The following is a 14,551-nucleotide window of genomic DNA, read 5'->3' as shown; positions in this document are numbered from 1 at the left end:
CTCTGCTCAGCCTTCTTTAGGGTCCGGCTCTCACCTCTGTACATGACTACTGGAAAAATCATAGCTTTGAGTAGATGGACCTTTGTCGGCCAAGTGCTGTCTTTGCTTTTTAATATGCTGTCTAGGCTGGTCAAAGCTTTTCTTCCAAGGAGCAAAGCATCTTTTAATTTCATGGCTGCAGTCACCATCTGCAGTGATTTTGGAGCCCAAGAAAATAATGTCTGTCACTCTTTCCATTTTTTTCCCCATTTATTTGCCAGGAAGTGATGGGACTAGATGCCATGATCTTAGTTTTTTGAATGTTGAGTTTTAAGCCAGCTTTTTCATGGTCCTCTTTCACCTTCATCAAGAGGCTCTTTAGTTCCTCTTCATTTTCTGCCATTAGGGTGGTATCATCTGCATATCTGAGGTTGTTGATATTTCTCCCGACAATCTTGATTCCAGCTTGTGATTCACCCAGCCTGGCTTTTCACATGATGTACACTACATATAAGATAAATAAGCAGGGTGACAATATATAACCTTACGGTACTCCTTTCCCAATTTTGGACCAGTCTGTTGTTCCATAACGGGTTCTACCTGTTGCTTCTTGACTTGCATACAGGTTTCTCAGGGGGCAGGTAAGGTGGTCTAGTATTCCCATCTCTTTAAGAATTTTCCACAGTTTGTTGTGATTCACACAGTCAAAGCCTTTAGCATAGTCAATGAAGCAGATGTTTTTCTGGAACTCTTGCTTTTTCTATGATCCAGTAGATGTTGGCAATTTGATCCCTGGATCTTCTGCCTTTTCTAAATCCAGCTTTAACCTCTGAAGTTCTCCGTTCACATACTGTTGAAGCTTAGCTTGAAGGATTTTGAGCATTACTTTGCTAGCATGTAAAATGAGTGCAATTGTGTGGTAGTGTGAGCTTTCTTTGGCATCGCCCTTCTTTGGGATTGGAATGAAAACTGACCTTTTCCAGTCCTGTGGCCACTGTGGAGTTTTCTAAATTTGCTGGCTTATCGAGTGCAGCATTGTAACAGCAGCATCTTTTAGGATTTGAAATAGCTCAGCTGGAATTCCGTTAGCTCCACTAGTTTTGTTGGTAGTAATGCTTTGTAAGGCCCATTTGACTTCATACTCCAGGAATCTGGCTCTGGGTGAGTGACCACACCATCGTGGTTGTCCAGGTCATTAAGACCTTTTTTTTGTACAGTTCTCCTGTGTATTCTTGCCACCTCTTCTTAATATCTTCTGCTTCTGTTAAGTCCATACCATTTCCGTCCTTTGTTGTGTCCATCTTTGCATGAAATGTTCCCTTGGTATCTCAATTTTCTTGAAGAGATCTCTAGTCTTTTCTAGTTTTTCTCTATTTCTTTGCATTGTTCACTCAAGAAGATGGGTTTCTTATCTCTCCTTGCTATTCTCTGGAACTCTGCATTCAGATGGGTATATCTTTCCTTTTCTCCTTTGCCTTTTGCTTCTCTTTTCTCAGCTATTTGTAAAGCCTCCTCAGACAACCATTTTGCCTTTTTGGGTTTCTTTTTCTTGGGGATAGTTTTGATCACCGCCTCCTATACAATGTTAACGAACCTCTGTCCATGAGAGAGGTGGTACCCTAGAACTCAGGAGAAGAGGGGTGAGAGGTTTGTCAGGGGAGGATTCCCCCACTCGGGAACACACTGAGCTGCAGGGGGAGATGTCCAGGTCCAGGTGAGTCCTGACTGAAGCTCCAGAGCAACTTGAGCTGGAAATTTCTGTTAATACTTGAAGGTTGTCAGTGGATAAGTGATCCTTGCTGCCGTGGGCTCTCCTGGGGAGGAAGAAGGGCTTTTGCACAGACTGTGGCGTGGGTGCCACTTACAAATCATTTGACAGGCTTTATTTTGTAACTGCTTAAGCTGTCCATCGGAGTACCCTGGTGGCTAAGACGGTAACACGTCTGCCTACAATGCCGGAGACCCGGGTTTGAATCCTGGGTCAGGAAGCTCTCCTGGAGAAAGAAATGGCAACCCACTCCGATATGCTTGCCTGGAGAATCCCATGGACAGAGGAGCCTGTTGGGCTACAGTCCATGGGGTCGAAAAGAGTCAGACACGACTGAGCAACTTCACTATCTATCTATCAATGCTGTCCATCAAGATTTTGCCCAAAAGGAGGCCAGTGAATGAGAACATGAAGACCTGACGTGAAGGCTCCTTTGTCTCCAGGGACGCTTTTCAGACTTGGATGGTGCACTTAGCGAGGAGGTTCTCTCCTGACCATGGGCTGTACATGACTCTGCCCAGGCCTCATGGAAACAGGATCCCCATGTATGCAGAGGTGACACCATCTAGAATTTGGATAAATCTGATGTTGTGTTGATCAAGTGGTCTCTCTTTTTACAATGGTGGAGAGGTGGTGAAGGGCTGTAGGGTCCCTGTAGAAGTTACAGCTCCCTATTTTGGTTTGTCCAAGATTCATGTAAAAGAGACAACCCCAGCTTGAACCATTCGAGCCAAGTTTGGCTCCTGTGCCTGGCCAGTCCAGAGAAGACCTGGCCCCAGGCAGGGCTGAGTCACTTTGTCTTGTCCCCTGAAGTCCTTTCCTGGCTGTGCTCCCTACATCCATCCAGCCTCTTCCTTCAGAATTGACCGCATCCTCCTGCCATTCTTTTGGAGGTCAAGATGGCAGTCGATAGCCTCAAGCCTAGTCATGGGAGCCAAGGAGCCCCACTGGGAAGAAGGCTGCACCCTCCCTCCTGTTGTTAGTTGTGTGAACGTGTTAATTGCTCAGTCAGGTCCAACCTTTTGCGACCCCATGGACTATAGCCCACCAGGCTTCTGTGTCCATGTAATTCTCCAGGAAAGAATACTGAGGTGGGTAGCCATTCCCGTCTCCAGGGGATCTTCTCCACTCAGGAGTGGAACCCAGATATCCTGCATTGCAGACAGATTCTTTACTGTCTGAGCCATCAGAGAAGCCCCCATGAAGTTGATCATGTCCTATTGTTTTTGGCCTACGAAAGTGGCAATTTCATACAGTTGAAATTTAGAGAGGAAAGTTGGTTGGCCTGCAACCCTTTGGACCAGTCACTGATGTGGGTGAAAGGGTGGTTACTGTGATTGGCGGATCTGTGTCCAGTGTGGACCAGTCATCAACAGGGATGGAGCAGTGGTTACTGTGATTGGCTGGCTTGCATCCAGTGCCCCAATCATCAATAGGGATGGAGGTATGGGTACTGTGATTGACAGGCCCAGGTCCAGGATAGACCAATCACTGATGGGGGAGGAGGATTGGTTATTGTGACTGGCAGGTCTGGGTCCAGTGTGGACCAGTCACTACTGTGATTAGTGTAGTGGGTGAGCCATATGACTGGGGTGGACTTTCCCCTTGGAAAAAGAATTCTAGGAAGACAAAAAGACATGGTCAGCCGCTTGCTATCGAAATTAGAACTAAAGGCACAAAGCCGATCAACGACCAGCCAGTAACTGAGGCCTGGAGAGGTTCACTGCCCTGCTGGGGCCATGAAACTATTTGGGCTGAAGCCAGAATGTAGTCATTGGTCTTCTGGCGACTAGCAGTTCTTGCATCTGACCAGAGAGAGCAGTGGGGAAAGGGCAGTTCCCATTTTCAAGGTTTTCTTCCTATAAAGATGCTCAGTGCCCCCGCTCAACACACAGCTCTGTCTTGGTTGAGCACTGTGTGGCATGGCCTGCAAAGAGCCTATATTAGCTTCCTGTTGCTGCTGTAACTTAGGGAGCCTCCCGGGGGCTAAATGCCTCTGTGGGCAAGGCCGGTCCCTCCGGAGGCTCCAGGGAGCACCGGCTCCTGCCTTTTCCAGCTTCTAGAGGCGCCGCATCCCTGGATCGCGGCCCCTCCCTCCATCCTCACAGCCAGCAGAGCAGCATCTCCCATCTCTCTGCCTTTGACCCTCCCCTCCCACTTATAGGGGCCCTGTCTCAGGGGCCTTAATCCCACCTGCAGAGTCTCTTCTGCCCTGTGACATGTCCCCATGGTCCCAGGACTAGGACGGGGGCGTCTTTGTGGATATTATCTTCTCTGCCACAGTGTCCAGGCGAAATGCTGTTTCTGTGGAAGTGCCTGGAGACACTGTCGGGTATTTTGGACCAAACAGTCATTGTGTTTTCTGAGCTTCGCTTGGTTCCAAGGCAGATTTCAGAGCCTGATTTTTATCTGCCCTACACCAGACCTGCCAACATCTGGATGCGGTTTCTGCGCCCTCCGAGGAGGCCGCTTCAGGGTCGTGCCGGGGCATGAATGCGCTGGTGCGCGTCCAGGCCAGAATTTGTTGGACTCCTAGCTGGGGCAGGGCTGCCAGCGGCCTGGCCTCTTCTGGGTTTCCTCGTTTGTTCACAGATAATCCCTCTTGGCCTTCACATTCTGGGTGTTTCTGTCTGTGAACAGTTTTCCCTTCTCGCTTCTCTACTTCTGGCATATGTCAGTTCCTCTCTCTCAATTCCTTTCTATTTTTATTGGGGTAGATTATGTGTGTGTGCTTAGTGGCTCGATTGTGTTTGACTCTTTGCAACCCCACGGACTGTAGCGTGCCAGGCTGCTCTGTCTATGAAATTCTCCAGGCAAGAATACTGGAGTGGGTTGCCATGCCCTCCTCCGGGGCATCTTCCCAACCCAGGAATCGAATCTAGGTCTCCCACATTGTGGACGGATTCTTTACCATCTGAGCTACCAGGGTAGATTATACATAATGTAGAATTCACCATCATAACCGTTTTTAGGTGCACAGCTTGGTGGCACTAAGCACATTCACATGGTTGTGCAACCATCCCACCATCATCTCTAGAACTTTCTCATCTTCCCAAGCTAAACCTCCGCTCTCATTAAACAGACTCCCAGTCCCTTCCGCCAGCCCCTGGGCCCATCATCTACTTCCTGTGTCTGTGGGTCTGGCTCCTCCAGGACCTCCTGAGAGTGGAATCAGTATTTGTCCTTCTGTGTCTGCTTCTGTCACTGAGCATCATGTTCTCAAGGCTCTTCCAGGTGGTAGCACGTGTCTGAATCTCCTTCCTTTTTAAGACTGAGTAACATTCCACTGTGTGGATGGACCACGTTGTGTTTACCCATCACCCACCAATGGACACTTGGGTTGCTTCTACCTTTGGCCACTGTGAATATGCTGCTGTGAATATAGGTGTGCAAATATGTTTGAGACCCTGCTTTTTGTTCTTTTGGGTGTATGTATACCCAGGAGTCAGCTTACTGCAGCGTATGGTTGTTCTGTGTTTAATGTTTTGAGAACCCTCCAGACTGCTTCCCTGTTGGCTACACCGGTTTGCACTCCCAGTGATGGTGCATGACGGGGCTAACTGCCCCACATCCTCGCCAGCGCTTGCTATCTTTTGGTTTTTGGCGATAAGCATCCTAATGGGCATATACCCTCTCTTTTTAACACTTTTCCTTTGTGAGGCTGGTGGGGAGAACTGCACGGTCAGAGGTCACAGTCTCTGTGCAGGACTGTCCTCGATTCTGAGGTCATTTGCAAGTTGAGGGATGTTTCCCCACCATTGCAGTCCTAACCCCCAACACCTCAGGAAGTGCCCTCATTTGGATATAGGGTCTTTGTAGATACAGTCAAGTTAAAACGAGGTCATCAGGGTGGGCTTTAATTCGATACAACTGCTGTCCTTATAGCAAGGGGACATTTGGACACTGGGAGAAGGCAGTGTAGAGATGGAGGCAGAGACATAGTGAGGCTGCCGCAAGCCAAGTAACATCAAAGGTCACCAGCCACCTCTGGAAGCCAGGAGAGAGCCTGGAACAAGTCTGCAGAGGAAGCTACCCTGCTGACATGCTGACCTCTGATTCTTGACCTCCAGAACTGGGAGTCAACAAGCATTTCTTATATAAGACCCCATGCTTGTGGTGCTTTGTTATGGCCACCCCAGGAAGCTAATAAGCAGGAGTGGTTCCCAAAACCACCATGAGGTTTGACAATTCACTAGAAAGACTCAGAAATCAGTAAGTGCTATCATAGTCACAGTTACGGTTTAGGATTAGCTGTAACAGTTAGAGGGATAAAGATTATGGATTAAGGGATTTCCCTGATGGTTAAAGACCTTGATGCTGGGGAAGACTGAAGGCAGGAGAAGAAAGGGGCAAAAAAGGATGAAATGGTTGGATGGTGTCAATGGCTCAATGGATATAAGTTTGAGCAAACTCTGGGAGATGATGAAGCACAGTGAAGCCTGATATTCTGAAGTCCATGGAGTCGCAGAGAGTCAAATATGACTGAACGACTGAGTAACAACTGGTGGTCCAGTGGCTGAAACTCCATGCTTCTAATACAGGGGTCCCGGCTCCATCCCTGGTTGGGGAACTAGATCCCACAAGCCACAGTTAAGACCTGATGCAGCTAAATAAGTTAATAAAAATATTAACAAAAATAAGATGATGGATTAAGATCAACTAAAGGGAGAGAGATATAGGACTGAGTCTAGCTGTCTGAGTCCCTTTGGGCTGCCGTTCCAAAATACCAAGACTGGGCAACTGATACACAACACAAATTTACATCTCAGAGTACTGGGGGCTGGAAATCCAGCATCAAGGCACTGGCAGGTCCAGTGTCTGCTGAGGCCCTGCTTCTTGGCTCACCGATGGCGATCTCTTTGCTGTGTCTTCTCATGGCAGAGGGTCCAGGGAGGTCTCTGGGGTACAATGGCATATTAGTGTCTGCTGTACAGCAAAGTGAATCAGCTGTGTGTTTATACATACTTGGTGGAGCTGGTGGTAAAGAACCCACCTGCCAATGCAGGGAACGTTAGAGCTGAAGGTTTGATCCCTGGGTCAGGAAGATCCCCTGGAGGAGGAAATGGCAACCCACTCCAGTATTCTTGCTGGAGAATCTCATGGTCAGAGGAATCTGGTGGGCTGCAGTCCATAGGGTTGCAAAGAGTCGGACACAACTGGAGCGACTTAGCATGCATCCTCTCTTTTTTGGATTTCCCTCCCGTTTAGGTCACCACAGAGCACTGAGTTCCCTGTGCCATACAGTAGATTTTCATTAGTTGTTCATCTCATTTAAAAAAAAATTTTTTTAATAACATTCTATTTAGCCCAATATAGTCTAGATACCTTTTAACATATAGTCAGTATAAAGATTGTAAGATGTTTTACACTCTTTCTCTCTCTCTCTCTTTTTTTCACACTGTCTTGGAAATCCAGTGTGCATTTTTTGCTTATAGCATACCTTAACTTATTTCAAGTGCTCAGTAGTCATATGTGGCTAGTTCTTTCATCACTAAGTCGTGTCTTGACTTTTTGTGACCCCATGGACCATAGCCCACCAGGCTCCTCTGTCCATGGAATTTCCCAGGCAAGAATGCTGGAGTGGGTTTCCATTTTCTTCTCTTCTGGGTTCCCTTTATACGGGCACTAATCTCATTCCTGGGGAGCCCCACCCTCAACACTTCCCAAAGGCCCCACCTCCAAATATCATCCCATGGAGGGTTAGGGTTTTAACATATGAATTGGGAGTGGGAGACACAAACAGGAAGTTCCATGTCCTCTCCCGGCACAGTCAGGATGCAGTATTCTCCCGGCATTGTTGTGAGACAACACACACGAAGCATTGCCAGTCAGGGTGGCTCCCCCAAGCGCCAGGGTACAGAGCTTTCACTGGGCACAACTGATTCACTGACTGACTCATCAATCATCCACATGGTTGACCTCAGTCTCCCAGAGACCACTTCCCAGAACTGGGGGCAAAGGCCAAAGTTTATTTCTGTTTGCTTGTTTGTTTTTAGAGTGTTCTATTTTATCCACCCCCCTACACTGTTTTGTCATTAAGTCATAGAATAGGGACTTCCCTAGCAGTCCAGTGGTTAAGACTCCATGCTTCCGAAGTAGGGGATATGGGTTCAATCCCTGGTCAGGAAACTAAGATCCCACATGCCATGTGGCACAACCAGAAAAAAAAATAACAGTCATATAGTATGAGAATAGCTTCCCAGATGGTTCTAGTGATAAAGAGCCTGCCTGCCAATATAGGAGACGGAAAAGACAGGTTTGATCCCTGGGTCGGGAAGATCCCCTGAAAGAGGGCACAGCAACCCACTCCAGTATTCTTGCCTGGAGAATCCCATGGACAGAGGAGCCTGGCGGTCTACAGTTCATGGGGTCGCAAAAAGTTGGACATGACTGAGCGACTAACACTTTCACTTTTTACTTTCATATTCACTATCATTCAGTTCTAAATAATTTTTTAAACCTTCAGTTGCTCAGTCACGTCCAACTCTTTGTGATCCCATGGACTGCAGCATGCCAGGCTTCCCTGTCCATCACCAACTCCCGGAGCTTGCTCAAACTCATGTCCATCCAGTCTGTGTTCCAGCCTGTTTTCAATTATTTTATGTCTGAATGAGTTTTAAGCATATAAAATATTGTCATATATATTGTTTTATAATCTCAGATGGTTTCACTTTCAGAATGTCTTCAGTATCTAGTACTGTCTTCTTTTTTTCTGCTGACTCTTGCTGATTGTTTTTTTTTCTTAGTGTGTTTTGCTATTTTGAGATTGAGGACTTATCCTTAGCATACTTTTATCTGTTGGAATCCTGCAGAATCTAAGATGAGGGTGTGTCTCTCTTGTCTGACTTTGTTTTTCTGCCCTTTACCCATTGGGTTTGACTGCTGAAAAGCAGAAGAGTAACTGGGTTTTCCTGGTGAAAGATCAGTCTGGCTCTAGTGTGGATAATGAAGTGGAGAGTCCAAGTTGTTGCAATAATTCAGATTTGAGGTGGTGACAACTTGCATTAGGCAGTGTGGATGAAGACAAAAGAGGAACCCTAGACCGAGGGTCCCATATTATGGCCCTCAGATTAACCCCAGCCAATCCTGTTTCATGGGAACATAGCCATACCTGTGTGTTTACATGTGCCTGATGCTGCTTTTATGACGTGACAGAGTTGTATTAATAGTAGACTGTGGGACTACAAAGCTGAAAATATTCACTCTGGCTCTCCGCGTATGAAGTTTAGTGCCCCCTATTCTAGAGAAGTGCAGGATATTGAATCTGCAGGACTTGGTGATAGACACGGTCTGAAGAGACTAATTACACTCATCCCTCACTGTCTGAGGGACACTGAAACACATAGGTGCTCAAATCCCTTATATAAAATGACTTAGTGATTGCATACAGGGGCCTCCCAGGTGGCTCAGTGGAAAAGAATCCACTTGCCAATGCAGGAGACACAAGAGATGCAGGTTTGATACCTGGGTAAGGAAGATCCCCTGGAGGTGAGCATAGCAACCCACTCTAGTATTCTTGCCTGGAGAATCCCATGGACAGAGGAACCTGATGGGCTACAGTCCATGAGGTCACAAAGAGTTGGACAGGACTGAGCAAGTAACACACACACACACACACACACACACACACACACAGATGCGGGGCTTATGTGGCTAAAACAGAGAAATCCCAGGGAAACTGAGACAGTTGGTCACTGTAGGTGTTGGCAAGATATCTAGAGGGAGAGTCAAGAGAGAGCTGGAAGTGCTTTCTGAATTTGTGTGAAGCTCAACAGCTCTCTGCTGCTGACAGCAGCCCCTGGCTGACAGCCAGCAGAAAGAGGGGGCCTCAGCCCTACAAGCACAAGGAACCAGATTCTGGCCACAGCAGGGAGCTCGGGAGTGGATCCTCCCTGGTTGAGCCTCTGGATGAGAATGCTACCCAGCTCACACTTCTTTCTCTGCACTGCACAGCTTGTTGGATCTTAGCTCCTCTAGCAGGAATTGAACCCGTGCCACAGCAGTGAAAGTTCCTAATCACTGGGCCTTCAGGGAACTCCCCCAGTTTTGTTTGCAGCTGAGTGAGACCCTGAGCAGAGGACCCCTAAAACGTGCCAGATTCCTGACCTGCAGAAACCACGAGATAAGGAACATGCATTGTTTTAAGCAGCTATGTGTGTGATAACTCGTTACGTGGCAGCAGCTGACTAGCACACCTCCTCTAAGAGGTCCCTGGCTTGCTCCCTCCTGCCACAGGGCTTTTACGTATTTTGTTCTTCCTGTATGAACATCTGTTGCTTCCACCAGGCACTGCCTGGATTCCTGTTTATCCGTCAGAACTCATGTAACTCATCCCTCCATCAGGAAGCTTCCCCTGACCCCTGTCTAGATCAAAGCTTCCTTTTGACAGAGACCCAAAGCCCCATGGACGCAGCAATTATTGTAGCCACAATTTTAACTTACTTGGGTCTCTCTCACTAAGATTTATGCTCTGTGAGCTGAGAATCACATCTGTCTCATTAAGAGCCGGGTACCCAGCACAGAGCAGCCAGGCCTGGCCGGTCGTAAATATCAGATTGACGGAGACAGTGAATGGAGCTTCTATGTTCAATGCTAAATAGCAGTGGGGCCCCTCTGTGCCCTAATGATGGTGATGACAAGACAATTTGGAGAACACAGGAATCCTTAGAAAACCCAAGGGGTAGGGGGTGACAGGGCCAGCTGGGGCTGAATGAATGTAGTGTATGTGTCTGTGGGGGGGCTGTCAATGAGCTCATACACTACACTCGTGTTTCCAGCCCTAATCACAAAAGTGAATCTTGGTGTCTTTGTCCTTAAAACATTTCATCAAGTGATTCTTAGAGCTTCTCTGGCTACTCAGACAGCAATTCAGCTCAAGTGTAAGAATAAAGGGGTAAGCATTATACGACCTTGCTCCCCACCTCTGCACTACTCCCCTTTCTTACCAACTCTGGATGGTGGTGGTGAGGTGCAGAGTGGCTGTTCCCAGTAGGACGTGTTACCTTGATCGGATAGGACATTCTGGCTGGGCCCCGGTGTGGGGTTCCAGATTTAACAGTAAACATACAGCACACCCAGATAAATTTGAATTTCAGGCAAACAACAAATACATTTTGGGGAGACTTCCCTGGCAGTCCAGTGGCTAAGACTCTGTGCTCCCAATTCAGGGGGCCTGGGTTCGATCCCTGGTCAGGGAACTAGATCCTGCATGCTGCAACTGAGATCCAACATAGCCAAATAAATGACTTGAATAAAAATTTTTAAATGCTTTTTCTTAATACAAGTATGTTCCAAATTTTGCACAAGACATGTTAGGAACTGTATGTGTCAGGTTCTCTAGAGAGAGAAGCAGTAGAATGGAGAGGAAGACAGACAGACAGACCAGAGTTAGCTCACAATCATGGGAGCTGGCAAATGCAAAATCTGCAGGGCAGGCTGGAGACCCTGAGAAAAGTTGATGTTGCAGCTCAAGTACAAAGACTACCTGGAGGCAGTATTCCTTCTTTGGGGGGAAACCTTGATCTTTTCTCTTAAGGCCTTCAACTGATTGGATACAGCCCATCCAAACTACAGAAGTTCATCTGCTTTACTCAACATCAACTAGTGAAATGTTAATTATGTCTTCACAGCAACGTCAGGAACCATGTTTGGTCAAAAGCCAGCATCATGGCCTAGCCCTGTGGACACACAAAGTTAACTATCGCAAGACGTTTTTGTCGTGTGTTTTGTTTGCTTGTTTGTTTTGGCTGAGCTGTGTGGCATGTGGGATCTTAGTTCGCTGACCAAGGATCAAACCTGTGCCCCTGTACTCGAAGCTTTGAGTCTTAACCACTGGACCACCAGGGAAATCTATAGGTCTTATTCATCTGAAATTTAAGTTTGACTGGGTATACTGTATTTATGGGCTTTCCAGGTGGCGCTAGCGGTAAAGAACCTGCCTGCCGATGCAGGAGACATAAGAGATGTGGGTTCAATCCCTACGTCGGGAAGATCCACTGGAAGAGGGCATGGCAATCCACTCCAGTATCCTTGCCTAGAGAATCCGATGGACAGAGGAACCTGGTGGGCTACAGTGCACGGGGTTGCAAAGAGTCAATACAAGTGAAGCAACTTTGCACACACACACTGTATTTTATCTGATGCGCAGACCCGCTGTCCATCCATACGGGCCTACAAAGCAGCTCCATTCCCCCCAGAGAAGCACCTGGCCAAGTGCTCACCTTCATGGAGCCCTGTCAAGGGAAGTAGAATGGGATTGTCTCCCCACTTCCTTCTGGGTGGTGTTCAAATGGGGAAGAGTGTGTCAGAGTCCAGATATGAGTCATTCTCTGCCCACGCAATGGAGGCAGCATCCATGTGGAGCAGGGGTGGGGGTAGGTAATGAGATCCACCGCTGCAGAGCCATAAAGGTGACTCATCTCCTCCTAGACAAAGGCTTCTCTGCAGGCTGAGGCTTTAGAGTAGAGGTCTGCTCAGGTCTCATGAATGGAAGGGAGTTATCCAGCCATGTCGGGGGCAGGGATATGCTGTGAGTGGGGAGGGCTGAACACATTCAAGGCTCTTGTAGTTGCAAGGAGCAGAAGCCAACTGCCTGAAGTGAATTTATTGGCGCCTGACACAGAGACACTTCAGAGGCAGAAGTGCCGAAGTTCAGCCTGTCACTACCTCTCAGCTCTGCTCTCTGTGAACTGAGAGTCTGAGATCCTGGATCCTGAGAGGCAGGAATTAGCCAGATGGCAGCAGGCATTGTCTTCTGCCCATTTAACAGAGAAGGAAGCTGGAGGCCAGAGCTGTTAGATCTCACAGCTTATTCTTACCCTTTGTTGTTTTAGTCGGTCAGTCATATCTGACTCTTTGCAACCCCATGGACTGTGGCCCAGCAGGCTCCTCTGTCCATGGGATTTCCCAGGCAAGAATACTGAAGTGGGTTGCCATGCTGTCCTCCAGGGGATCTTTCCAACCCAGGGATCGAACCCTTGTCTCTTGCATTGGCAGGTGGAATCTTTACCACAGAGACACCATCCTCCCTAATAAGAGATTTTAAAATATATATATATCATTAATTGTTATGATGGAGTCAGCCTAATGCTAAAATTTTGCATATTCTTAAAAATGCCATTGTTGTAAAGCAACTATACTCCAATAAAAATTAATACAATTAAAAAAAAACAAAACGGGACTTCCCTGGCGGTCCAGTGGTTGGGACTTTGCCTTCCAAATGCAGGGGGTGCAGGTTCCATCCCTGGTTGGGAAGCTGGGATCCCCAAAAAACCAAAGCATAAAACAGAAGCAGTGTTGTAACAGATTCAGTAAAGACTTAAAAAAAAATTTTTTTTAATGGACTTCCCTGGTGGCACAGTTCATACGACTCTACCTGCCAATGCAGGGGACACTGGTTTGACCCCTGATCTGGGAAGATCTCCTATGCCACAGAGCAGCTAAGCCAGTGTGCCTCAACTACTGAGCCTGTGCTCTAGAGCCGGGGAGCCGCAATTACTGAAGCCTGCGTGCTCTAGAACCTGGGCTCCGCAACAGGAGAAGCCACTGCAACGAGAAGCCCGAGCACCACAGTGAAGAGGAGCCCCGCTGTCTGCAGCTGGAGAAAGCCCAGCAATGAAGACCCAGTACAACCAAAAATAAAATTTTAAAAAACTTGAAAGAATGAAGCCATTGGGAATTCTCTGACAGTTCAGTAGTTAGGATTCTGTCTGCACTTTCGCTGCCACGGCTGTGGGTTCAATCTCTGGCTGGGGAACGAAGGTCTCACAAGCTGTGTGGTGCAGCCAAAAAATAAAAATAAAAACCAAAGCCATTAGTTGACTTTCAGATAGCATTTAATGGATGAAGGAGCATTGTAGTCACTGTTATGCCACACCACAACATCACCTCATGCTTAATGGCTTAAATCAGCTCACATCTGTTAACCAGAGTCCAGGCTCGCCTCAGGCGCTATTGATGGCAGCTACATTTGCACAAGCAAGACCCTTGCTTAGGGGAAGAGAAGTGCCGCCCTAGCTCTGACCTCACTTTTCTGCCTCTCTCCTGCTCGCCTCCAGGTCTCCATCCCTGTGTCCGGGAGCCATGGAGCCCACTGCCAGTGACTTACAGCTGGTGCCTGGAGCCACCAAGGACGTCCTGGCTGCAGATGCCATGTGCTGCCGGGCGGCCCTGTCCACTGTTGTGGCCACCAGCATCGTCCTCGTCATCCTGGGAGTCCTTGTGGGTGAGTGGCCTGGGCTTGCTTGGGTCCACACACCAGGAGACTGGCAGAAAGATGCCCAGGAGTCGCTCAGGGGTGTCCCAGAGCAAAGGGTCGAGCGTACAGGCCCCGGAGGCCACCAAGAGCGAGGCAGGGGGCCCGGCGCTGGATGTTGCCCTTAGCGCCAGGCTGGGCGCTGGGAGCCTGGGCGCTGCGGTAATACCTGTGAATTTCGGGTCTCCCACATGTGGGGTTCTTAATGGGGATTCATGGCCAGGGTGAAATGGAGACCAGTAGGGAAATGGAACTTATTTTGAGAAATTTGGAAAGTCCCCAAAAATATAAGAAATGAGTGAGCAGTCATTAACTTTCCCACCTCCCACAGTCAACAGTGGCTCCCACTTTATTATTATTACTTTTTGTCATGGCACACAGCATGCTGGATCTGAGTTCCCCAACCAGGAACTGAATCCATGCTCCTGCTGTGGAAGCACTGAGTCTTAACCATTGGACCCCCAGGGAAGTCCCTCTCACTTCATATTTGAAGTCCCTCTCACTTCATACAAAATAAGGCTTCCCAGGTGGCGCTAGTGGTAAAGAACCCA

The 14,551-nt window shown here is 47.9% G+C and overlaps 1 protein-coding gene across 2 annotated transcripts in view; it reads left to right on the top strand.

Moving 5' to 3' along the window:
• TMPRSS9 (transmembrane serine protease 9) overlaps positions 1-14,551 on the top strand; it is a 56,889-nt gene that overhangs the window by 12,835 nt on the left and 29,503 nt on the right. The window contains exon 2 of one of the 2 annotated variants that reach the window (XM_061422764.1): positions 13,804-13,970. In XM_061422764.1, coding sequence (XP_061278748.1) covers positions 13,829-13,970 — 142 coding nt within the window. In that variant the 5' untranslated portion in view covers positions 13,804-13,828. Of the gene's footprint in view, positions 1-13,803; positions 13,971-14,551 lie in introns of those variants that run through there. The other variant, XM_061422765.1, reaches the window with a different exon arrangement.

The sequence above is a fragment of the Bos javanicus genome, chromosome 7 (assembly GCF_032452875.1).
Source record: "Bos javanicus breed banteng chromosome 7, ARS-OSU_banteng_1.0, whole genome shotgun sequence".
In the NCBI taxonomy this organism is placed as follows: Eukaryota; Metazoa; Chordata; class Mammalia; order Artiodactyla; family Bovidae; genus Bos; species Bos javanicus.
This window is presented reverse-complemented; position numbering and strand designations above follow the sequence as displayed.